Genomic DNA, 26914 nt, shown 5'->3' with positions numbered 1-26914 from the left:
TGGAGTGTGATATTTATTTGTGTTTTTGGGTCTCTCGCCGTCTTTGAGAAACTGAAACGAGGTAAAGCATTATTCTGACACGGTACATTGGGACTATAATTCCCATGAAGATTGATTTTTAGAATGTGCACATTTGGGATATGCCCCCACCTTGAGTGCACCATGTCCCTAACAACTTTCCACTCTGAGGCTGATCTACATTTCACTTTTTGAGAATACACTATCTTCATTTGCCAAGTGTGACAGCTTCACATGCATTTGAACTTCTGTTTTTTTCTTTTTAAATGACAAGCCATTCTTCTCTTCATCACCCCAGGTGCTCACAATGCTGTCACCATTTCAAAAAGTTGAGCAGCAAAATAAAAGTGAATAAAAGGGCACAACTGTGTGTTTGTGATGCGCTATAATTAATATTTAAATGTATTTATAATGATGTACAAACACGCTGTACAAACAGTCGCCAGCCCTGTAAAAAGGGATGTAAACATTGTGAGTTGAATGGCAACGACGTAACACGGACGTGGCGTTCTACTTTCCTACTGTAGGTGGATCAGAATTAGACAGCATGACAAACCTAATGATCCTAGGAGGATTTTCTCACTGCAATGTGTGTGTGTGTGTGTGTGTGTGTGTGTGTGTGTGTGTGTGTGTGTGTGTGTGTGTGTGTGTGTGTGTGTGTGTGTGTGTGTGTGTGTGTGTGTGTGTGTGTGTGTGTGTAGAGTATGTGCCTCTGTTTCTTCCTCCAAGGGTGGATCTGATGTGTACATGCGAACACAGTGTCTGGAGGGAAACATGACAAAAACTCCCAGAAGCCTTTGAGGCATTCTCTTTCTCTTCTTCCTCCGCTCGCTGTACTACAGGGAAAAGTTAAAACCAAACAGAGGAAGGGATGCTCAGTGCAGGAATTCATCATCGGATCTGTTCCCTAACACACACACATTTGTATTTCTATTTCACTTTCTGACACTTTGATGAAGCTTGTCATTAACGCCGCATGAGAAATATATTCCAGGTTTCATTTACCTATTTAAAGAGATTCACTTTGCAAATGTCTGATTCTAAACGTGTTTTACAAAACCCTGTTGAGGCTAGCTGGTCCTCACAGCGTCAGATTAAACAGTTCCTCACAGATACGTTTTCGAACATGTACAATAATTATTAGACATTTCAATTTTGTACAAATGTTACATGACACCAATTGTGTGGCTATTAAAAGTGAATATTCTGACTGACTCTCTCCAAACAAGTGGGTAAACGTGAGAGTGTTTTTGTTCTTTGTCGGCGTCACAGTTTCCACTCAAATCTAACAGTAACCTCAAATTTACTCCTAAAATTCACTCTGTCACTGAAGTAGCTATAGCAGCGAGAGGAAAGGAGCGAGAGACAGAGAACAGAGAGAGGAGTATTGTATGAGTGAGTTTGCTGTGCTGTAGCATCATCGCTCCACCACTCAAACTCTTGTCCGTAAGTGAAGCAGTTAAATGTGAGAGTAATTTTGTTTTGTTTCTGGGACTGTGGAGCTCCATGGACCCCATCTCCCTCCCAGTGACAGGCTTGGATCTCACATCCTCTTCCCCCCTTCCACCCCCTGCCTCAGTCTAATTAGTGTGTGTAGCCCAGGGCTCACGTCCCACCAAGACTCATCCCCCCCATCTCCCTCCCAAGATGGCTCCCCTAAGAAAGATCCTTAATTGGGTTCTTTAGTCATAGTCTCCATTTTAAGTGTGGAAAGGCATCTGTGTTGGTAGCTATCATCTCAGAAATCATCTCAGATTTTTCTCTTTCTCTCGCTCACTGCTTTCTTTATCTCTCTCTTTTCACTGTCTCATTCTCCCCATCTCCCTCCCTCTCCATCTGCTCTCTCTCTCAATTCCTGTATGTATCTCTCTCTCTCTCTCTCTCTCTCTCTCTCTCTCTCTCTCTCTCTCTCTCTCTCTTTTACTTTCTCTCCATCTCCCTCCCTCTGCCTTCTCTCAATTCCTGTATATATCTCTCTCGCTTTCTCTCCATATCCCTTTCTCTTTCTCCCCATCTCCCTTCCTATTTCTATCTCCCCTCCCTCTTTCCATCCCTCCCTCTCTCTGTTCTTTCTCTCCTTCCCTCTTTGCCGCTCTGTAGTCGCTTCATTAAATGAGGCTCTATAATAACCCAGTGGTTGTGCAGTTGTTTTGCTACCTCAGTCAAACGTCACTGCATAGTGGGTTTCTAGCACCATTCACTTGTCTACTTAGACAGGGTAATGATTATCATTTGGTGGAACAAAGCACACTAGCCCTCCAATAAGGGATCTGTCATCTCCCGTTGCACCTCAAAAAGTATCACGACTCAGGATATGACCCAAATGCAGACACAGGAGGTGGATGGTTCGGTACTCAGAATATTTATTATCACATAGGGTCAGGCAAAAGGTCAGGACGAGAGCAAGCAGAGGTTCATAATCCAAGGCAGAGTCAACAAGGGACAGAACGGCAGGCAGGCTCAGGGTCAGGGCAGCTAGAAAGGTCGGAACCGGGAAGACTAGAAAACAAAACTAGAGAGTAACACAGGTAACACATGGAAAACATGCTGGGACGACTTGACGAGACAAGACGAACTGGCAACAGACAAACAGAAAACGCAGGTATAAATACTGTAGAGTATTTGTGTCATCAAGGCAAAGGGTGGCTACTTTGAAGAATCTAAAATCTAAAATATATTTTGATAGTTTTACACTTTTTTGGTTACTACATGATTCCATATGTGTTATTTCATAGTTTTGATGTCTTCACTATTATTCTACAATGTAGAAAATAGTAAAAATAAAGAAAAACCCTTGAATGAGTAGGTGTGTCCAAACTTTTGACTGGTACTGTATACGGAGGGTACGGGGCAACAGAAGATGAACAGCAGAAGGGCTAAGGACTTTAAAGATGGGGAATGGAACAATAAAACAGGGGGAAAGTTTTCGATACTCCGCCTGGAGGGGCAGATCATGGGTGGACAGCCACACCCTCTGCCCGGGTCGATAGCATGGAGCCAGGGTCCGGGGGCGATCCGCTTCTCGCCGAGACATGGAGGAGGTCTAAAGAAGAGCGGACCAAGCTCTCTTCCAGGTATGCCAACAGCGGTGAATGAACATCTGGGCCGAGGGTATGCTGACATCTTCCTCTTGCTCAGGGAAGAGGGGTGCTGGTAACCCAAGGAACACTCGAAGGTTGAGAGTCCAGTGGCCGAGCAGGGAAGGGAGTTGCGGTCGTACTCCACCCACACAAGTTGCTGGCTCCAGGTGGTGGGGTTGGCAGAGACGAGGCAGCGAAAAGTAGTTTCCAGGTCCTGATTGGCTCGCTCCGATTGGCCGTTGGACTGGGGATGAAACCTGGAGCACAGGCTGGCCGATGAACCATGGAGGGTGCAGAATGCTTTCCAGAACCTGGACGAGAACTCAGGACCCCAATCAGAGACCATGTTGACTGGAAGTCCATGGATCCGGAAGACGTGCTGCACTATACGTTGGGCCGTCTCCTTGGCTGAGGGTAACTTGGGAAGGGGAATGAAATGTGCAGTTTTGGAAAACCTATCCACCACAGTAAGGATGGTGGTGTTGCCATCTGACGGAGGGAGACCAGTGACAAAGTCCAGGGATATATGGGACCAGGGGCGATGAGGAACAGGGAGTGGTTGAAGGAGAATCGAGAATTTCAATAAGCATTTCTCTACGGCTGGCCATGCTTTCCTCCTGGCTACCCCAACCCCGGCCAACAGCTCCGCACCCGTGCAGCAACTTTCCCAAGCCTCCCTAGCTTCCCCTTCACCCAAATCCAGATAGAAGATGTTCTGAAAGAGCTGCAAAACCTGGACCCGTACAAATCAGCTGGGCTAGACAATCTGGACCCTCTTTTTCTAATATTATCCGCCGCCATTGTTGCAACCCCTATTACCAGTCTGTTCAATCTCTCTTTTGTATCGTCCGAGATCCCTAAAGATTGGAAAGCTGCCGCAGTCATCCCCCTCTTCAAAGGGGGTGACACCCTAGACCCAAACTGCTACAGACCTATATCCATCCTGCCCTGCCTTTCTAAAGTCTTCAAAAGCCAAGTTAATAAACAGATCACTGACCATTTCGAATCCCACCGTACCTTCTCCACTGTGCAATCCGATTTCCGAGCTGGTCACGAGTGCACCTCAGCCACGCTGAAGGTACTAAACTATATCATAACCGCGATTGATAAAAGACAGTACCGTGCAGCCGTCTTCATCGACCTGGCCAAGGCTTTTCACTCCGTCAATCACTGTATTCTTATCGGCAGAATCAACTTCTCAGATAGAGTTCAGTGTGTCAAATCGGAGGGCCTGTTGTCCGGACCTCTGGCAGTCTCTATGGGGGTACCACAGGGTTCAATTCTCGGGCCGACTCTTTTCTCTGTATATATCAACGATGTCGCTCTTGCTGCGGGTGATTCCCTGATCCACCTCTACGCAGACGATACCATTCTGTATACATCTGGCCCTTCTTTGGAGACTGTGTTAACAAACCTCCAAACGAGCTTCAATGCCAAACAACACTCCTTCTGTGGCCTCCAACTGCTCTTAACCTCTCTAGGCTAGGCGGGACGAATTCGTCCCACCTACGTAACAGCCACGGCTATCCTGTGGCGCGATTTTCAAAACCTTAAAAATCCTATTACTTCAATTTCTCAAACATATGACTATTTTACAGCCATTTAAAGATAAGACTCTCGTTAATCTAACCACACTGTCCGATTTCAAAAAGGCTTTACAACGAAAGCAAAACATTAGATTATGTCAGCAGAGTACCAAGCCAGAAATAATCAGACACCCATTTTTCAAGCCAGCATATAATGTCACCAAAACCCAGAAGACAGCTAAATGCAGCACTCACCTTTGATGATCTTCATCAGATGACAACCCTAGGACATTATGTTATACAATACATGCATGTTTTGTTCAATCAAGTTCATATTTATATCAAAAACCAGCTTTTTACATTAGCATGTGACGTTCAGAACTAGCATACCCCCCGCAAACTTCCGGGGAATTCGCTAACATTTTACTAAATTACTCACGATAAACGTTCACAAAAAGCATAACAATTATTTTAAGAATTATAGATACAGACCTCCTCTATGCACTCGATATGTCCGATTTTAAAATAGCTTTTTGGTGAAAGCACATTTTGCAATATTCTAAGTACATAGCCCAGGCATCACGGGCTCGCTATTTAGACACCCGGCAAGTTTAGCACTCATCATATTTACTATTATAAAAATTTCATTACCTTTTGTTGTCTTCGTCAGAATACACACCCAGGACAGCTACTTCAATAACAAATGTTGGTTTGGTCCAAAATAATCCATCGTTATATCCGAATAGCGGCGTTTTGTTCGTGCGTTCCAGACACTATCCGAAATAGTAAAGAAGTGTCACGCGCTTGGCGCAATTCGTGACAATAAAATTCTAAGTATTCCATTACCGTACTTCGAAGCATGTCAACCGCTGTTTAAAATCAATTTTTACTACATTTTTCTCGTAGAAAAGCGATAATATTCCGACAGGGAATCTCCTTTTCGGCAAACAGAGGAAAAAATCCCAAAGGCGGGGGCGGTCGGGGTCACGCGCATAAGCTAGTGTCTCTTGATGGGCCACTTGAGAAAGGCGATAATGTGTTTCAGCCTGGGGCTGGAATGACGACATTCTGTTTTTTCCCGGGCTCTGAGCGCCTATGGACGACGTGGGAAGTGTCACGTTAGAGCAGAGATCCTTAGTAAATGATAGAGATGGAAAAGAAGTTCAACAAATGGTCAGACAGGCCACTTCCTGTAAAGGAATCTCTCAGGTTTTGACCTGCCATTTGAGTTCTGTTATACTCACAGACACCATTCAAACAGTTTTAGAAAATTTAGGGTGTTTTCTATCCATATGTAATAAGTATATGCATATTCTAGTTACTGAGTAGGAGTGGTAACCAGATTAAATCGGGTATGTTTTTTATCCAGCCGTGTCAATGCTGCCCCCTAGCCCTAACAGGTTAAATGCTAGTAAAACTAAATGCATGCTTTTCAATAGATCGCTGCCTGCACCCGCCCGCCCGACTAGCATCACTACTCTGGACGGTTCTGACTTAGAATATGTGGACAACTACAAATACCTAGGTGTCTGGCTAGACTGTAAACTCTCCTTCCAGACTCATATTAAACATCTCCAATCCAAAATTAACCTCTCTTGGGTAGGTGGGACGAAATTGTCCCGCACTATTCAACAGCCAGTGACACATCAGAGTGCCAAATTTAAAACCACAAAATGTCATAATTCAAAGATCTCAAACATAGGACTATTTTACACCATTTTAAAGACAAGACTCTCGTTAATCTAACCACATTGTCCGATTTCAAAAAGGCTTTACAGCAAAAGCAAAACATTAGATTATGTTAGGAGAGTACATAGCCAGAAATAACCACACAGCCATTTTTCAAGCAAGCATATATGTCACAAAAACCAAAAACACAGCTAAATACAGCACTAACCTTTGATGATCTTCATCAGATGACACTCCTAGGACATTATGTTATACAATACATGCATGTTTTGTTCAATCAAGTTCATATTTATATCAAAAACCAGCTTTTTACATTAGCATGTGATGTTCAGAACTAGCAACTAGCATATACACTGCAAACTTCCGGTGAATTTACTTAATTACTCAGCATAAAACGTTCACAAAATACATAACAATTGTTTTAAGAATTATAGATACAGAACTCCTTTATGCAATCGCGGTGTCAGATTTTAAAATAGCTTTTCGGCGAAAGCACATTTTGCAATATTCTGAGTAGATAGCCCGGCCATGACAGCTAGCTAATTTGACACCCACCAAGTTTGGCCCTCACCAAACTCAGATTTACTATAAGAAAAATTGGATTACCTTTGCTGTTCTTCGTCAGAATGCACTCCCAGGACTTCTACTTCAACAACAAATGTTGTTTTGGTTCGAAATAATCCATAGTTATATTGAAATAGCTCCGTTTTGTTCGTGCGTTCAGGTCACAATCCGACGCGCGAGCGCATTTCGTGACCAAAAAATTCAAAATATTCCATTACCGTACTTCGAAGCATGTCAAACGCTGTTTAAAATCAATTTTTATGTGATTTTTCTCGTAAAATAGCGATAATATTCCAACCGGGCGACGTTGTATTCGTTCAAAGACTGAAAGAACAAAATGGAGAATTCACATGAATGCGCATCTCCAGTGTCACTGTCCCCAGGCAGGCCAGTAAAAAAACTCTGCTGCTGTTCTTTGCCCAGAGACTGCAGACATCTCATTACACTTTCTGGCGCCTTCTGAGAGCCAATGGAAGCCTTAGAAAATGTCACGTTACAGCACAGATGCTGTATTTTTGATAGAGAGGCTACAGAAGGACAATAAATTGTCAGACAGGGCACTTCCTGTATGGAATCTTCTCAGGTTTTGGCCTGCCATATGAGTTCTGTTATACTCACAGACACCATTCAAACAGTTTTAGAAACTTTAGAGTGTTTTCTATCCAAATCTACTAATTATATGCATATTCTCGTTTCTGGGCAAGAGTAGTAACCAGTTTAAATCGGGTACGTTTTTTTATCCGGCTGTGCAAATACTGCCCCCTAGCCCCAACAGGTTAAATCTAGAATCTGCTTCCTATTTTGCAACAAAGCCTCCTTCACTCATGCTGCCAAACATTCGCTTGTAAAACTGACTATCCTACTGATCCTTCGACTTCGGCAATGTCATTTACAAAATAGCCTCCAACACTCTAATCAGCAAACTGGATGCAGTCTATCACATTGCCATCCGTTTTGTCACCAAAGCCCCATATACCACCCACCACTGCAACCTGTATGCTCTCGTCGGCTGGCCCTTGCTACATATTTGTCGCCAGACCCACTGGTTCCAGGTCATCTATAAGTCTTTGCTAGGGAAAGCTCCGCCTTATCTTAGCTCACTGGTCACGATAACAACACCCACCCGTAGCACGTGCTCCAGCAGGTATATCTCACTGGTCATCCCCAAAGCCAACACCTCATTTGGCCGCCTTTCCTTCCAGTTCTCTGCTGCCAATGACTGGAACGAATTGCAAAAATAGCTCAAGTTGGAGACTTATATGTCCCTCACTAACTTTAAACATCAGCTATCTGAGCAGCTAACCAATTGCTGCAGCTGTACACAGCCCATCTGTAAATAGCCCATCCTATCTTACCTCATATTTACTTTTTTGCTCTTTTGCACACCAGTATTTCTACTTGCACATCATCATCTGCACATCTATCACTCCAATGTTAATTTGCTAAATTGTAATTACTATGGCCTATTTATTGCCTTACCTCCTCACGCCATTTGCACACACTGTATATAGACTTTTTTCTATTGTGTTATTGACTGTACGTTTTGTTTATTCCATGTGTATCTCTGTGTTGTTGTTTGTGTCGCACTGCTTGCTTTATCTTGCCAGGTCGCAGTTGTAAATGAGAACTTGTTCTCAACTGGCCTACCTGGTTCAATAAAGGTGAAATATATATATATATTTTTAAAAGAGCCCAATGAGCCTGCCTTGAGTTGAGGCGCTTGGCAGTGAGGAGATATTCCAAATTCTTATGGTCGGTCCACACTAAGAATGGATGTTCCGGCCCTTCAAGCCAGTGCCTCCACACCTCCAGCACCGTCTTGACCGCCAGAAGTTCCCGATTTCCCACATCATAGTTCCCAGCAGAATTGAGATGATGGGAGAAGAAAGCGCAAGGATGCAGCTTTTGGTCCTGGCAGAACGCTGGGACAGGACGGCCCCCACTCCAATGTCCGAGGCGTCAACCTCCACCACGAACTGACGGGATGGGTCCAGATTAATCAGGATGGTGGAAGTGCTGAAACAGTGCTTCAGATCCAGAAACGCCCGGTCAGCAGCAGGGGACCACATGAACGGAACCTTAGGAGAGGTGAGTGAAGAGGGGGTAGGCCAGGGTGTTGTAGAGTCGAATAAAGCGGCAGTGGAAATGAGCAAATCCCAGGAAACGTTGCAGCTGCACTCTGGATGTGGGTTGGGGCCAATCCACAACCGCTCTCACCTTGTCAGGATCCATCTGAATGTTCCCTGCAGCGATGACGTATCCCAGAAGGAGACAGTGGAAAAATCTTCTTTAACAAACAACTGGTTCTCCAGGAGGTGCTGGAGGACTTGTCGGACATGGAGAACATGCTCTTGAGCTGACCGGGAAAAGACAAGGATGTCATCGAGATAGACAAACACAAACCATTTCAACATGTCACGGAGCACATTGTTGACCAGAGCCTGGAACACTGCAGGAGCGTTGGTCAGACCAAACGGCATTACTAGGTACTCGTAGTCTCCTCTAGCCATGTTGAAGGCTGTCTTCCACTCATCTCCTTCCCATATCTGAACCAGGTGGTAGGCGTTCCGAAAGTCCAACTTCCAAAAAATTGTCGCCCCCTGGGGGTGCTCAAAAGCTGAGGAGAGGAGTGGAAGCGGGTAAATTTTTTTTACAGTGATGTCATTGAGGCCCCAGTAGTTGATACACAGGTGCAGGGTTTTGTCCTTCTTTACCAAAAAACCCTGCGCCGGCAGGGGAAGATGAAGGATGCATGATCCCAGCAGTTAGAGAGTCCTCAATGTATACCACCAGGGTCTTGGTCTCCGGGCCAGACAGGGAATAAAGCCGCCCCCCGAGGTGGTGTGGTGTCCGGCAGGAGGTCAATAGCGCAATCGTAGGGTCGATGCGGAGGAAGGGATGTGGCGCGAGCCTTGTTGAAAACCGCCCGGAGGTCCTGGTACTCTGCGCGAACCGCGGAGAGATCCAAGGCTTTTCACAAGCCCGCAGAACGACGTCCCAGGGCAAGCTGCGCTGCCTTAAGGCAATGTGCATGGCAGAACAGGCTACAATCCAGGATAGAACGAGTGGCCCAGTCAATCAGGGGGTTTTGCCTCTGGAGCCATGAAATCCCAAAGCCACAGGTGTATGAGGAGATTGAATTAGTAGAAACTGTATGGAATCACTGTGATTACCCGACACTCGCAGGTTAACGGGAACCGTACTGTGAGTGACCCTGTCAACGGAGCATCAGTCCAAAGCTCTGGCATCCATGGGAATGGAGAGGAGTTGAGTAGAGATACCCAGCTCAGATACCAGGGTAGCGTCCATGAAGCTCTCGTCAGCCCCAGAGTCAATGAGCACCCGGAGAGATTTTGACCAGTCAGCCCACAGCAGGATACCGTGGAGTGGAGTGTGAGTAATGGGAGTTTGGAGACTCCCTGTATGGCCCACCAGCATTCCCGTACCTACTGATGAGCCTGATCTTTTACTGGACAGGTGGATATGTAATGTCCTGTTGTACCACAATACAGGCAACTGTTGGCGCTCTGCCTGCGTAAATGTTCACTAGGAGACAATCTAGCCCTGCCCTGTTGCATGGGATCAGGAGAAGATGAGCCGCTAGTCCCAGATGATCCCAGAGGGGGTTCGGGTGATTTCGGATTCTCTTGGGAATGCAGGTGTCGGGGACTTCCGGGGTTCTTCGGAGGCGAGGGTGAAACCATGGACGAGCGAGTGTGGCTGAGAACAGACCTTCTCTCCCTCCTGTGTTCCAGGAGGCGCCATCGATCCTTATAGTCAAGGCTATGAGGGAGTCGTGGTCCCTGGTTAACTCCCGGGCTGTGAGTTCCTCTTTGATTTCCTCCAATAATCCATAAAGGAAGGTGTCGAACAGGGACTCCGGGTTCCAGGCACTCTCGGCGGCCAGCGTACGAAAGCCAGCCGCGTAGTCTGCCAAACTTCGGGAGTCTTGATGAAGTAACTTCTGAGCCGCCTCTCTCCCGGACACATGGGAATCAAACACCTTCCTTACCTCCTCCACGAAATCTCCAGACTAAGGCAAACAGCGGATTGTTGATCCCACATCAGTAGTAGCGAGGTTACTGAGCACCCGGGAGGTTTCCGTTGTGGCTTGCTCCAGTAATGAGTTGAACATACAGTTGAAGTCGGAAGTTTACATACACCTTAGCCAAATACATTTAAACTCAGTTTTTCACAATTCCTGACATTTAATCCTAGTAACTGTCTTAGGTCAGTTAGGATCACCACTTTATTTTAAGAATGTGAAATGTCAGAATAATAGTAGAGAGTGATTTATTTCAGCTTTTATTGCTTTCATCACATTCCCAGTGGGTCAGACGTTTACATACACTCAATTAGTATTTGGTAGCATTGCCTTTAAATTGTTTAACTTCTATGGGCTAGGTGGGATGCTTGCGTCCCACCTACTCAACAGCCAGTGTAATCCCGTGGCGCGATATTCAAATTCCTCAAAAATGCAAAAACTTCAATTTTTCAAACATATGACTATTTTACACCATTTTAAAGATAAGACTCTCATTAATCTAACCACACTGTCCGATTTCAAAAAGGCTTTACAACGAAAGCAAAACATTAGATTATGTCAGCAGAGTACCCAGCCAGAAATAATCAGACACCCATTTTTCAAGCTAGCATATAATGTCACATAAACCCAAACCACAGCTAAATGCAGCACTAACCTTTGATGATCTTCATCAGATGACAACCCTAGGACATTATGTTATACAATACATGCATGTTTTGTTCAATCAAGTTCATATTTATATCAAAAACCAGCTTTTTACATTAGCATGTGACTAGCATGTGACTAGCATTCCCACCGAACACTGCCGGTGAATTTACTAAATTACTCACGATAAACGTTCACAAAAAGCATAACAATTATTTTAAGAATTATAGATACAGAACTCCTCTATGCACTCGATATGTCCGATTTTAAAATAGCTTTTCGGTGAAAGCACATTTTGCAATATTCTCAGTAGATAGCCCGGCATCACAGGGCTAGCTATTTAGACACCCAGCAAGTTTAGCACTCATCAAAGTCAGATTTACTATAAGAAAAATGTTATTACCTTTGCTGTCTTCGTCAGAATGCACTCACAGGACTTCTACTTCAATAACAAATGTTGGTTTGGTTCAAAATAATCCATAGTTATATCCAAACAGCGGCGTTTTGTTCGTGCGTTCAAGACACTATCCGAAAGGGTAAATAAGGGTGACGAGCATGGCGCAATTCGTGACAAAAAAATTCTAAATATTCCATTACCGTACTTCGAAGCATGTCAACCGCTATTTAAAATCAATTTTTATGCCATTATTTTCATAAAAAAGCGATAATATTCCGACCGGGAATCTGCGTTTAGGTAAACAGACGAAAGAAAATAAAGCATTCGGTCGACTCGGGCACGCGCCTAAGCCCATAGTACTCTGATCGGCCACTTGCCAAAAGCGATAATGTGTTTCAGCCAGAGCCTGCCTCGATATCGTTCAGCTTTTTCCCGGGCTCTGAGAGCCTATGGGAGCCGTAGGAAGTGTCACGTTATTGCAAAGATCCCCAGTCTTCAATAAAAAGAGCCAAGATGAAACACAATTTGTCAGACAGGCCACTTCCTGCATGGAATCTTCTCAGGTTTTGGCCTGCCATATGAGTTCTGTTATACTCACAGACACCATTCAAACAGTTTTAGAAACTTTAGGGTGTTTTCTATCCAAAGCCAATAATTCTATGCATATTCTAGTTACTGGGCAGGAGTAGTAACCAGATTAAATCGGGTACGTTTTTTATCCGGCTGTGTCAATACTGCCCCCTAGCCCTAACAGGTTAACTTGGGTCAAACATTTCGAGTAGCCTTCCACATGCTTCTCACAATAAGTTGGGTGAATTTTGGCACATTCCTCCTGACAGAGCTGGTGTAACTGAGTCAGGTTTGTAGGCCTCCTTGCTCGCACATGCCTTTTCAGTTCTGCCCACAAATTTTCTATGGGATTGAGGTCAGGGCTTTGTGATGGCCACTCCAATACCTTGACTTTGTTGTCCTTAAGACATTTTGCCACAACTTTGGAAGTATGGTTGGGGTCATTGTCCATTTTGAAGACCCATTTGCGACCAAGCTTTAACTTCCTGACTGATGTCTTGAGATGTTGCTTCAATATATCCACATACATTTCCTTCCTCGAGATGGTCATTATGGCCAAACAGTTATTTTTTTGTTTCATCAGACCAGAGGACATTTCTCCACAAAGTACGATTTTTGTCCCCATATACAGTTGCAAACCGTAGTCTGGCTTTTTATATTGGGGTTTTGGAGCAGTGGCTTCTTCCTTGCTGAGCGGCCTTGAGTTTGAAGGTAGGCCTTGAAATACATCCATACGTACACCTCCAATTGTCTCAAGGGATGCCAATTAACCAATCAGAAGCTTCTAAAGCCATGACATCATTTTCTGGAATTTTCCAAGCTGTTTAAAGTCACAGTCAACTTAGTGTATGTAAACTTCTGACCCACTGGAATTGTGATACAGTGAATTATAAATTGACCTCTCTGGTATCATTGGGACAATAGCGTCCCACCTCGACAACAGCCAGTGAAATTGCAGGGCGCCAAATTCAAACAGAAATCCCATAATTAAAATTCCTCAAACATACAAGTATTATACACCATTTTAAATGTAAACTTCTTGTTAATCCAACCACAGTGACCGATTTAAAAAAGGCTTTACGGCGAAAGCACACCATGCGATTATGTTAGGACAGCACCTAGCCACAAGAAACCATACAGACATTTTCCAGCCAAGGAGAGGACTCACAAAAGTCAGAAATAGTGATTAAATGAATCACTAACCTTTGATGATCTTCATCTGGTGGCACTCCCAGGACTCCATGTTACACAATAAATGTTTGTTTTGTTCCATAATGTCCCTTTTTATGTCCAAAAACCTCAGTTTAAATTGGCGCGTTATGTTCAGTAATGCATTGTCTCAAATAACATCTGGTGAAATTGCAGGGAGCCAAATCAAATTACAGAAATACTAATCATAAACATTGATGAAAGATACAAGTGTTATACATAGGATTAAAGATAAACATCTTGTTAATCCAGCCGCTGTGTCAGATTTCAAAAAGGCTTTACGGCGAAAGCACACCATGCGATTATGTTAGGACAGCGCCTAGCCACAAAACAACATACAGACATTTTCCAGCCAAGGAGAGGACTCACAAAAGTCAGAAATAGAGATTAAATGAATCACTTACCTTTGATCTTCATCTGGTGGCACTCCCAGGACTCCATGTTACACAATAAATGTTTGTTTTGTTCGATAATGTCCCTCTTTATGTCCAAAAACCTCTGTTTTGTTGGTGTGTTTAGTTCAGTAATCCAAAGCCACAAAGCGCGCTCTCAATATCCAGACGAAAAGTCAAAAAAGTACAATAAAAGTTTGTAGAAACATGTCAAACAATGTTTAAAATCAATCCTCAGGTTGTTTTTGTCATAAATAATCAATAATATTTCAACCGGACAAAAGCTTCGTCAATAGAAAAGGAGAAACAAGAAAGGCGTGCTCCTGATCACGCACTGGACTCATGTCTGGAAATTTCCACTGTTCACTCATTGAAAGTGCTGTATCTCCCTCATTTTTCAGAGTAAAAGCATGAAACAATGCCTAAAGACTGGCTACATGGAGAAGAATCCATTAAGATCGTGAACTGGGTCCTAAGTCTTTGTATGGTGGATAGGCTTTCAATGGAAAAACAGCCTTTCAAAATAATAGTACTTCCTGGATGGATTTTCCTCTGGTTTTTTTTGCCTGCCATATCAGTTCTGTTATACTCACAGACATTATTTTAACAGTTTTGGAAACTTTAGAGTGTTTTCTACCAATTATATGCATATCCTAGCTTCTGGGCCTGAGTAGCAGGCAGTTTAATTTGGGCACGCTTTTCATCCAAAATTCCGAATGCTGCCCCCTACCCTAGTGAAGTTAAATCATCTGTCTGTAAACAATTATTGGAAAAATTACTTGTGTCATGCACAAAGTAGATGTCCTAACCGGCTTGCCAAAACTATAGTTTGTTAACAATACATTTGTGGAGTGGTTGAAAAATTTGTTTTAATGACTCCAACCTAAGTGTATGCAAACTTCCGACTTCAACTGTATGGTCACGGCATTCATCCAAGGTATGGAGTCCCTCCATAAGGTTCTGAAGTAGCTCCTCGTGTTTTCCAATGGTGGCTCCTTGCAGGGAGAGCTGGTCTGAGTCTGCTGGATTGAGGGCAAGCAGAGGTTTGTAATCCAAGGCAGAGTCATCAAGGGACAGAACGGCAGGCAGACTCAGGGTCAGGGCAGGCATAAAGGTCAGAACCTGGAAGACTAGAAAACAGAACTAGACAGAAGGTAACACACGTAAAAGACGCTCGGATGACTTGACGAGACAAGTCGAACTGCCTAACAGACAAACAGAAAACACAGGTATAAATACACAGGGGATAATGGAGAAACATGTGAGACACCTGGTGGGGGGTGGCGAGAAGCAAAAAACAGGTGATACAGATCATGGTGTGATAAAGAGATGGCTCTTTTGTCTATCCAGCCAGACTATTCCAGCTATTACTCATTTATTACATGGCTATTATACACACAACCACATGCCAGAGGCTAGACACAATAAGACACACACCAAAGTCTCCCCACTCCACCCTAGCCCCAGAGCTGTACTGAATGTCCATGTGTCCCCAGACACCACACTTCAAACAAGACGGTTGGTTACCGAGGAGACCATGGCGGTGGTGGCCAAACAGCGAACAAGGTCAGCCCTCCCTACGCCCAAATAAATCAAATCTAATTTTATTGGTCACATACACATATTTATCAGATGTTATTGCGGGTGTAGCAAAATGCTTGTGTTCCGCGCTACCACAGTGCAGTAGTATCTATAAACAAATCACAACAATACACACAAATCTAAAAGTAAAAGAATGGAATTAAGAAATATATAAATATTTGATCGAGCAATGTCATAGTGGAATTGACTAAAATACAGTAGAATAGAATACAGTATATACTAATACAGTCAATAAGTGTTGACTGTGGAGAGTGCCAGCTGCTAGTTTTATTAGTTGTATTTATTTATTTGATTGTATTCTTCATAAGCCTGGCCTGAGGCCAAACAGGAAGAGATTGCCCCCCTAGTGGTCGTGCCAACAGTGTGGAATGGAGATCACTGCAAGCAAAGGGGGACTGAGTCAATACTGGCCTGGGTTCAATTAAACCCGCGATCACTTCTCAGACAGAACCCAGGGAATGTAGCACTGGGACTGCATGGGCCTTCTCTGTCTGGTCATAGGGGTGAACTTCACGTATACAGGTTAGGTATGATCAGTCTTTTTACAGTAGCTGGTGAAAACACCATAGAAACAATGGCTATTTAGAGCTGTGTGGAATGAAATAGCATTTGTCCAGTGCTTTGTGTTAGTAGTTCGGATACAGCATGACCCATATGTGTCTTTTAAAGCAGCCCAATGTTCCTGTTTAACTTGTGATCTGTTCTGAGGCCTTTGAGTTCTTTGCTCAGCGTATCTGAGCAGCAGCGTCCTCTGCTCTTATGCCTTAATTAAACTTCTGACTGATGACTAGAAGTGTGCTGTGGCTGGATCTCTGTGGTTTGGCGCTCCACTTGCTCCCTGTGCTCCAGATCCAGCTACTGTATGTTAGCAGACTTATGTCCGCTACGAGCAGAGAGGTAGTTTCAGCACACACTCAGTAGACATGGGGGGCATAGCCACTACTGTTTAGACATGGGGGCATAGCCACTACTGTTTAGACATGGGGGGGATAGCCACTACTGTTTAGACATGGGGCGATAGCCACTACTGTTTAGACACGTGGGGGATAGCCACTACTGTTTAGACATGGGGGATAGCCACTACTGTTTAGACATAGCGGGGTAGCCACTACTGTTTAGACATGGGTGGATAGCCACTACTGTTTAGACATGGGGGATAGCCACTACTGTTTAGACATGGGGGGGATAGCCACTACTGTTTAGACATGGGGGGATAGCCACTACTGTTTAGACATAGGGGGAGATAGCCACTACTCTTTAGACATGGGGGATAGCCACTACTTTTTAGACATGGGGGATAGCCACTACTGCTTAGACATGGGGGATAGCCACTACTGTTTAGACATGGGGGGATAGCCACTACTGTTTAGACATGGGTGGATAGCCACTACTGCTTAGACATGGGGGGTAGCCACTACTGCTTAGACGTGGGGGGATAGCCACTACTGTTTAGACATGGGGGATAGCCACTACTGTTTAGACATGGGGGATAGCCACTACTGTTTAGACATGGGTGGATAGCCACTACTGCTTAGACATGGGGGGTAGCCACTACTGCTTAGATGTGGGGGGATAGCCACTACTGTTTAGACATGGGGGGATAGCCACTACTGTTTAGACATGGGGGGATAGCCACTACTGCTTAGACGTGGGGGGTAGCCACTACTGTTTAGACGTGGGGGGATAGCCACTACTGCTTAGATGTGGGGGGATAGCCACTACTGTTTAGACATGGGGGGATAGCCACTACTGCTTAGACGTGGGGGGTAGCCACTACTGCTTAGACGTGGGGGGATAGCCACTACTGTTTAGACGTGGGGGGATAGCCACTACTGCTTAGACGTGGGGGGATAGCCACTACTGCTTAGACGTGGGGGGATAGCCACTACTGTTTAGACGTGGGGGGATAGCCGCTACTGCTTAGACATGGGGGGATAGCCACTACTGCTTAGACGTGGGGGGATATCCGCTACTGCTTAGACATGGGGGGATAGCCGCTACTGCTTAGACGTGGGGGGATAGCCGCTACTGCTTAGACGTGGGGGGATAGCCGCTACTGCTTAGACATGGGGGGATAGCCACTACTGCTTAGACGTGGGGGGATAGCCGCTGCTAGGGCTGTGAGCTGTATGACAATAAAAACAATTGTGCATGTCTTGGATGGATACAGGTAGCAGAAGTAAGGGGAGTTAGTGCTGGAATCGCTATAAGTTCTTGTTGATGTGAATATATGAGTTAGAAGAAAGTTTCCGTTGCCTACATGCGTCTCAACTTAGGATTCAAAATAAAATAGATTGTTTTGGCGTTTTTCTGTCTTTCAATGTCAGTTGAAATGTCACAAATCAAAATTACCTGACAACTCCCTAAATTGTTCTTTAGCAAATTATTCAATCATTGTTGTGAATTGGTGCGCATAAAACGTGTCAACAAAGGTTTACCATTTCAATTATGTCTCTTTGAGGCCTAATGAGAATCTGATGTTTTTCACCTGGCCTGGTCTGTGCTCTCTGTTGCCTGGCATCACGCTTGTAAAATATAATGTCTCCTCGACTTTCCCCCAGTTTGAGGGGTCCCCCGAGACCCAAGCTTAGAGAGTAATTATTGTTCATTCCATCAGCTTTCTGAACACTCTATAAAGTCACAGCTCTGGGTTGTAAAAGACAGGCTACAACCAGAAAGAATGAGTTGAGTTTTTAGTCCTGCTATAGTTTTGCCTAGTTTGTAGATTAGGGACTGACGCATGCCAGATCTTACAACTCCTACATAGGCATTTTAAGTATCAGCTAACCACATCATATGTTATAGCAATCTGTCAGTCGATGGCACAGTCGATAATGTGGCACGCAACAATTGGTTGATGCATGCAACATCTGAGCAGGGGAACGCGACCTAGGAGTAAACGAGAGGTTTAAAATGGCAGCTGATCTTTTTCCTCTGCAGGGCCTTGCTGCACTGGAGCCCAGACCGGTGCTATTGATGGTGACCAGAGGAATTGGAAACTACATAAAGAATGATTAGTTAATAAATCAACTCCCCAGCCTGCATGCACTTTCCCTGTCTCTCTCCTCCCTCTCTCTCTATCTCTCTTCCTCTCCTCCTTCTCTGTTAAATTCTTTAAGACATTTGCATGGGTTTTCATAGGTACACAGGACCCCTGCCGGGCGTTCTCCCTCCCTCCCTCCGTTCCCTCTCACCCCCCGAGGGCGTTCCAGCAATATGATGTAATCTGATGAAAGAAGGCGGATGGAGGGTTAACGGTGGCAGAGAGCCAGTCGATGGAGGAGAGAGAGGAGGAAGAAGAGCCTTCTCAGGCACAGGCTTTATTCAGGAGAGAGGCGCATGCTCATTATTGATCAGAGCAAAACTTTATTTAGTGGAGAATTGACTGCTAAGGGTTTTACCTGGGCTCTGCTGGTAACTGGGACCTGCAGTATAGCAGCATGGTATATGTAGCCCAGCGGGTGGTCGGGAAGAAGAACCATGGGGGGTAAGGGAGAGTGTGGGTAAGAGAGGGGGAGATTGAGGATAAGATAGGGGGAGATGCGGGGTAAGTGAGGGTGAGATTGGGGGTTAGGAAAAAAGAAGATGGGGTAGCAGGGAGATTGGTGGTAAGGGGTTTAGTGGTTGGGGTCAGTCAATCTGTTATGAATTGACCTGTTTGATTTAGGTGACATTGGTGGGCTGAGGTTAGGAGCTGAGGCAGTGTATTTGCTGTATTTCACTGTGTGAATGGTTGCACACATTGGCCTTCAAGAATTTCATAAAATGATGGAGTCGAAATTGAATGATGGAGTTCTTATTTTCTCTCCCTCTTTATCACTCTCTCTCCCTCCCTCCGTTCTCCACTGATATACAGAACAGTATCTATCTTCCACTCTGTGGAGTTCAATATCCACAGAGGTAAAGGTATCATTTTCCTTTTACCTTTTTTTCTCTCTTTCTTTCTTTTCTTTCTATTTCCCTCCAGCCTGCATGGCTGCCACGGCCACTGAAGTCATTTAGCACCGTCCTTGAAAAAGCCCTCAGTGAGAAAACTACTGGCATGTTTAAGGAAAAGGTAGAATGCAGTGTGTGTCAGACAAAGCTGGGATGTGCAAGGGGTAGGGTGGTGGAGATGGAGGGGGGGGTACTCCCCAGGGGGGTTATTTTCCCCTCTAATAGCTGTTACGAGCCCTACATTATATCCAAGGAGCTACATTCCTTTGGGGTCCAGACACACACACACACATACACATACACACACACACACACACACACACACACACACACACACACACACACACACACACACACACACACACACACACACACACACACACACACACACGCGCGCGCGCGCACACGCAGGCACACTCTCCCTCTCTCTCTCTCTCTCTCTCCCTCTCTCTCCCTCTAACACACACAGACACAGAAAAAAAGCACACACACTCTCTCCCGGCCGCTTTGCTCGCTCCGTGTCAATATCCTGCCATTTGAAGTCACGTACTGCAGGGGCTTCTGGGAGTCACCGAGGAGCCAGTCTGACGGGTAATGGGCCGCATTCATTAATAAGGTTGCCGTGCTCCTGTCCCTCCCCGGCAATGCCACGGATGTCTTCACCGGGGGGATGGGAGGTGGGGGGGGGGCCGTCCCGTGGGGACTCTCCTCCCAGACTCACTTAAAGGAGCTTTATTTCATCGAGAGAAGAGAGAAAAGAGAGAGAGGAGAGGGAAGCAGAGGAGAGAAGAGAAGCCGGGGCCAGCTCTTTAAAATGAAGTGCGGGGGCCCAGATGGGGCCCCAGGCAAGCTGAGGCTAACCCTTCTAGGGGTCAAACTCCCTCCTGCCCCCGTCAAACAGCTTATTACCCCACCTGTCGGAAAGTAATCGCCCCGGCTGAAAGGAAAGCTGTCGAGGTGTTTAAATGCTTTATATGGAGGCACTTGAAAGGGTAAAGAGGGAGGGGATGGAGGCGAGGGGAGTAATGGACGTGGCCTAGCCTGCCTTAGGGATTCTGCTATGTTGATAAGACTGAAGGTGACTGCAGTCAGTGCATTGGTAAACTCACCTTTATGGCTCAGGCTCGCTGAAGGAGTCACAACCTTTTGTGGTTCAGGGTCTTTCCATGTTGTTTATTCAAAGAGAATTCAAACCTACCCAGAGTAGGAGTTTGCGTACGTGTGAGGGTGAGAGTGTGTTTGAACTGTATGTCACTGTTCTTCTTTGTGTGTGTAATCAGCGTACTGATGAGTGTGTGACAGGTGTGCCTAGTCCGTGGAAGTGTAGCGAGTCCAAGGCCATGTTTTTAACAGAGCGCAGCAAGTGGGGCATGTGGTTTGCATTAAAGGGATTAGCAGTCACTTCAAAAGATGACCTGGATTCGGCCCACCAGGGACACCAGTTACACACACACACACACACACACACACACACACACACACACACACACACACACACACACACACACACACACACACACACACACACACACACACACACACTCCCTCCTTTAAAAACCTAGCTGGCGCAGCTGCCCCCACTACAACCACTCTCCCTCACTGCACCACACCCCACTGGTGAGTGTGAGAGTGTTTGTGTGTGTGTGCAGGGTTGCGTAGGTTACTTTCTAAATGTAATCCGTTACAGTTACTAGTTACCTGTCCAAAATTGTAATCAGTAATGTAATTTTTGGATTACCCAAACTCAGTAACGTAATCTGATTACGTTCCGTTACTTTTAGATTACTTTCCCCTTAGGAGGCATAAGAAGAAGACACAAATGTATGTTTCCAATTGATCGACATCTATTGCAGGATATATCAATGTTAAAGTTTAAATAGCTGGCCATATATTGATGTTAAATGTTACTTTATGGGTTGGTTAAGTAGGCTTCTTCTAACCCATCGCTTTCTACTACATATAATAATACGATAAAATTAAATCAGCAACAAAAAGAAACGTCCCTTTTTCAGGACCTTGACTTTCAAAGATAATTCGTAAAAATCCAAATAACTTCACAGATCTTCATTGTAAAGGTTTAAACACTGTTTCCCATGTTCAATGAACCATAAACAATTAATGAACATGCACCTGTGGAACGGTCGTTAAGACACTAACAGCTTACAGACGGTAGGCAATTAAGGTCACAGTTATGAAAACTTAGGACACTAAAGAGGCCTTTCTACTGACTCTGAAAAACACCAAAAGAAAGATGCCCAGGGTCCCTGCTCATCTGTGTGAACGTGCTTTAGGAGGCATGAGGGCTGCAGATGTGGCCAGGGCAATAAATTGCAATGTCCATACTGTGAGACTCCTAAGACAGCGCTACAGGGAGACAGGATGGACAGCTGATTGTCCTCGCGGTGCCAGACCACGTGCAACAACACCTGCACAGGATCGGTACATCCGAACATCACAGCTGCGGGACAGGTACAGGATGGTAACAACAACTGCCTGAGTTACACCAGGAACGCACAATCCCTCCATCAGGGCTCAGACTGTCCACAATAGGCCGAGAGAGGCTGGACTGAGGGCTTGTAGGCCTGTTGTAAGTCAGGTCATCACCATACATCACCGGCAACAACGTTGCCTATGGACACAAACCCACCGTTGCTGGACCAGACAGGACTGGCAAAAAGTGCTCTTCACTGACAAGTCGCGGTTTTGTCTCACCAGGGATGATGGTCGGATTCGTGTTTATCGTCGAAGGAATGAGCGTTACACCGAGGACTGTACTCTGGAGCAGGATCAATTTGGAGGTGGAGGGTCCGTCATGGTCTGGTGCGGCGTGTCATGGCATCATCGGACTGAGCTTGTCATTGCAGGCAATCTCAACGCTGTGTGTTACAGGGAAGACATCCTCCTCCCTCATGTGGTACCCTTCCTGCAGGCTCATCCTGACATGACCCTCCAACATGGCAATGCCACCAGCCATACTGCTCGTTCTGTGCATGATTTCCTACAAGACAGGAATGTCAGTGTCCTGCCATGACCAGGGAAGAGCCCGGATCTCAATCCCATTGAGCACGTCTGGGACCTGTTGGACCGGAGGGTGAGGGTTAGGGCCATTCCCCTCAGAAATGTCTGGGAACTTGCAGGTGCCTTGGTGGAAGAGTGGGGTAACATCTCACAGCAAGAACTGGCAAATCTGGTGCAGTCCATGAGGAGGAGATGCACTGCAGTACTTAATGCAGCTGGTGGCCACACCAGATACTGACTGTTACTTTAGATTTTTGATTTTGACCCCCCCCCCCCTCCCCCCCCTTTGTTCAGGGACACATTATTCCATTTCTGTTAGTCACATGTCTGTGGAACTTGATCAGTTTTTCTCAGTTGTTGAATCTTGTTATGTTCATACAAATATTTGCACATTTTAAGTTTGCTGAAAATAAACACTGTTGACAGTGAGAGGACGTTTCTTTTTTTTGCTGAGTTTATATCTTTACATTACAAACCAAAGTCTATCAGAATTCCAGTCATTCCAATAAATGTTATACCCCTTGATCTTCAGGAATAGGACTTGGAAATATGGAAGTTGTCACGTCCTGACCAGTACAAGGGTTAATTGTTATGGTAGTTTGGTCAGGACGTGGCAGAGGGTATTTGTTTTATGTGGTTCGGGGTGGTGTTTTTGTAGAAGGGCGTTTGATTTATTATTTCCGGGTTTTGGTTTATGTTCTATGTTTATGTATTTCTATGTTTAGTTTAGTGAGTGTATTTCTATGTTAGGTTAATGGGGGTTTGGGACTCTCAATTGGAGGCAGGTGCTTCCTCGTTGCCTCTGATTGAAAGTCCTATATATGGGTAATTGTTTGGTGTAGGTTTTGTGGGAGATTGTTTCTTGTCTAGCGTGTGTGAGCCTGAGAAGACTGTTCGTTGATCGTGAGTTCGGGTTGTTATTTTGGTGTTCATTTTGAGTCTAATAAAAGTTCAAGATGAGCAACCACATACCTGCTGCATTTTGGTCCTCCTTTCCCAACGACAACCGTGACAGAAGTATAGATTAGCAAAATTAAGAATTTATTAGCCAACCCTACGCTGTTGTTTATGATTTTGTTGTCATGGAGGACTGATTGGGCTCGTTGATTCGAGTTGAAAAGTAAATGCTGCGCTCATAGAATGGCATGCTTTGAACACTACTGAAAGTGCTATTTACAAAAGTAATCCTCAAAGTAATCATCTAGTTTTTCAAAAGTATCTGTAATCTGATTACAATATTTTTGCTGGCAATTTAACGGATTACAGTTACCATTTTTTTGTAATCCCTTATACTCCCCAACCCTGTGTGTGTGTGTTAATATATTCCATCACAGATATTACATGGTAACTGTTGTTTCCATGGCCACAGCCATTGATCTGATGTTGGTATTGATGGTTGGGGATTGAGATGTTGTAGGGAGGGAGATGTTGGATGGAGGGAGATGTTGTCAGCTCAGTGGTGGCGTGTCAGTGTGTCAGGAGAGGATTTAACCATGTTTAATCCCTTGGAGGACCAGAACATATGGCTCCTCATAACCGTTTGACTGCTGCTTGGGTTGATTGGACATACACCCACATCCTGACATTCACCACTAACAACACTACATTATGTCAATCACTAACCCTCTGAAAAACAATGGTGAATTCATTATTTGGTATTAGGAATATGCCTTAATGTTAATGAGAAGACATTCAGTGTTCGAATTCAAACTTTCTAAACGGAGTAAATGTTGAATGAAATTAAATGTCCTTGTGTTCAATTTGATCTTGATTCAGTCGTTTCATTCCTTTCTCTCTCTATCCCTCTCTGTTCTTCCTCCTGTGCAGAACCACACGCTGACTCAGCACAGCAGCTAACCAGGCAGATCATCACTTGGCCTGAGGAGCAGAGGAGAACCATACGGCGAGGAGGAGAATCATGTCTGACCCAGTCAGTCCTCCAGCCACCGTCAGTGCAATAGCCCACTGGCTCTATTACACTGAACTTTGGATTCACTTCACATCAGGAAGGACCATGTCACACAAAAAGAAAAGGACAGATGAAAGACAGAGGTGTGAAATAAAGACAGAAAAACGTATCTCTGGTCTTTGTCTGGTCGTCATGTCAACAAAACTGGACAACTATCTTTGTAAATAGAAGTACTTCTTCATGTGTTGCTTAATAACTCCAGCTAAATTGTAGTCTTATACAGTACAGTATTTGCTAATGTACAGTTCAGAACCGGTTGTCCCCAAAAAATAGAGATTAAAAAAAGCTAAACAGAGAATGCCACTGTCAATCAGAAGATGTGGAACTCATCCACAATATGTTGGCGAAACAGGGTGCCATTGTGGGGTATTATTATATAGGGAACAGGAGGTTGTGGTATGGTCAGTCAGGACCCTTTTCATCAGCGCACATTTCCTGTATGTGACACTATTCTGACCTGGTCACTTATGACAGAAGGGTGTAGCAGGATGCTCGATCACCAGCAGAGCCTGACATGACATCACAGGTCTCATTCCAACATGGCTGCCATTCCAGTTGACCAGCTGAGGACTAAGTTGTGCATTTAATCTGGTCCGCCTGCCTACCTGCGCATGGACAAGTTCAAATGAGACAAAGATTTTAAAAAAAAGGGAAAAACAGGACAGGGTTCTGATATATGCAAAAGCAGTGACACAGATTTGAAAAGGCCAGCTAGCTACTCTGGTTGGCACGGTAACAGAGACATCGTGAACGCCCCTGTGTCTCCTAGAGCATCATGGGAAATCTCCAGCCCACTGACTCAAACCTGTACGTTTCTGTTATTAATGTTTACTGCTCGTTCAAGCCTGGAGATTACTGGAAAAATTATGTAATTTTTCTTAGCTCTTTGTATTACATTTTTTTTGCAACGGGGAATAAATCCATTTTGATTTGGGGTCGTGGGGGAGACTAGATGTATTAGGTCTCTCTGGGGGATTCTCTGGGGGATGTGCTTAAACTTATGTCCTGGGCTCTCCTTGAGAGCTCCCAACTTCTCCTCTTCCTTCCCTGTTTCCTGCGGTATCCCATTGCTCTGCTCTCTGCTCAAGCTGGAAGCCATTGTGGCATTATAATACACCAATATAAATCATTCTGTTATGTAAATGTTTTTGCATTCATTGAACCTGAGATGCACTTTTGTATGAAACTTTAATGTTTTGATCTTTTGATTGAGAATTGTTCGTACTCAGTTTACAGGAAATTAACCACCATCTCCTGCTTCAGCAAAAGGACAGTTATCTTGTCTGTTATTCAAATGTTATTGTAAAAATATCGAGTTCTGTATTTGGCAGACCTCGTTTTTTTTTGGTGTTGCACATGTGATGGAAATATTAAAACTGTATGAAAAAATGGCGTGTGTGTGTGTGTGTGTGTGTGTGTGTGTGTGTGTGTGTGTGTGTGTGTGTGTGTGTGTGTGTGTGTGTGTGTGTGTGTGTGTGTGTGTGTGTGTGTGTGTGTTTATGCATGCATGTGTGCGTGTGCATAGAGTATGTGTGTGGATCAATTAATTTGATTAAGTAGCAAAATGGGCCCTTGGCAGCATAAACATTATCATCTTCAAAAGCTTACTTTGCATTTTTGGTTTTAAATCAAATTCCATCCTTTTCGCTAGTTCCCTTGTGGCTCTGCCTAACGAACATCTGAGCATCTTAAGGGAGGTCTGCGTTATTAATGACTCCATTACCCATCACCCTGTGCGGTCCCATTCCACACACCCTCGCACCAGGCCTATTAGGGAGCCTGCAGCACTCCAGGGGACCAATGGAAAGGAAGCGATGTCTGTGCCGAATGGGACAAAGGGCCAACTAGTAACATCTGTCTGTCTTTACAGATGATTCCTCACAGCAATGAGATGAAAAACACAGTCCAAAATAACTTATGACAAGGGACATGAGTATTTCATGCTAAAGCATACATTTAACAAAGACAACAAATTGAATAAGATTATAGAATACTTTATTAATGTTTTAATAAAATGCCACTTTTTTTCTAAACAAAATTAAGATTAGAAATAAATTAAATCAGCAGGGAGTATTCATTTGTACATATAGTATTATGATTCACCAACCTACCGTCTTAATACATCAATACTGTCACGCCCTGCCCTTAGAAATCCCTTTTATTCTCTATTTGGTTAGGTCAGGGTGTGACTAGGGTGGGAAATCTATGTTTTCTATTTCTTTGTTGGCCGGGTATGGTTCTCAGAGGCAGCTGT

The 26914-nt window shown here is 44.5% G+C and overlaps 1 protein-coding gene across 8 annotated transcripts in view; it reads left to right on the top strand.

The window, feature by feature from the left end:
- Positions 1-25983, top strand: part of LOC106569178 (zinc finger protein 521) — a 170110-nt gene extending 144127 nt beyond the window's left edge. For all 8 annotated transcript variants that reach the window (XM_014140251.2, XM_014140256.2, XM_014140254.2 and 5 more), the window contains one exon: positions 24519-25983. In XM_014140251.2, the coding sequence (XP_013995726.1) occupies positions 24519-24548 (30 nt within the window). In that variant the 3' untranslated portion in view covers positions 24549-25983. The remainder of the gene's footprint in view (positions 1-24518) is intronic.
- Positions 25984-26914: the final 931 nt, after the last annotated feature.

This window comes from Salmo salar, chromosome ssa14 (genome assembly GCF_905237065.1).
Source record: "Salmo salar chromosome ssa14, Ssal_v3.1, whole genome shotgun sequence".
Lineage (NCBI taxonomy): Eukaryota > Metazoa > Chordata > Actinopteri > Salmoniformes > Salmonidae > Salmo > Salmo salar.
The sequence above is the reverse complement of the archived record's forward strand: the minus strand, read 5'-3'. Positions and strand labels throughout refer to the sequence as shown.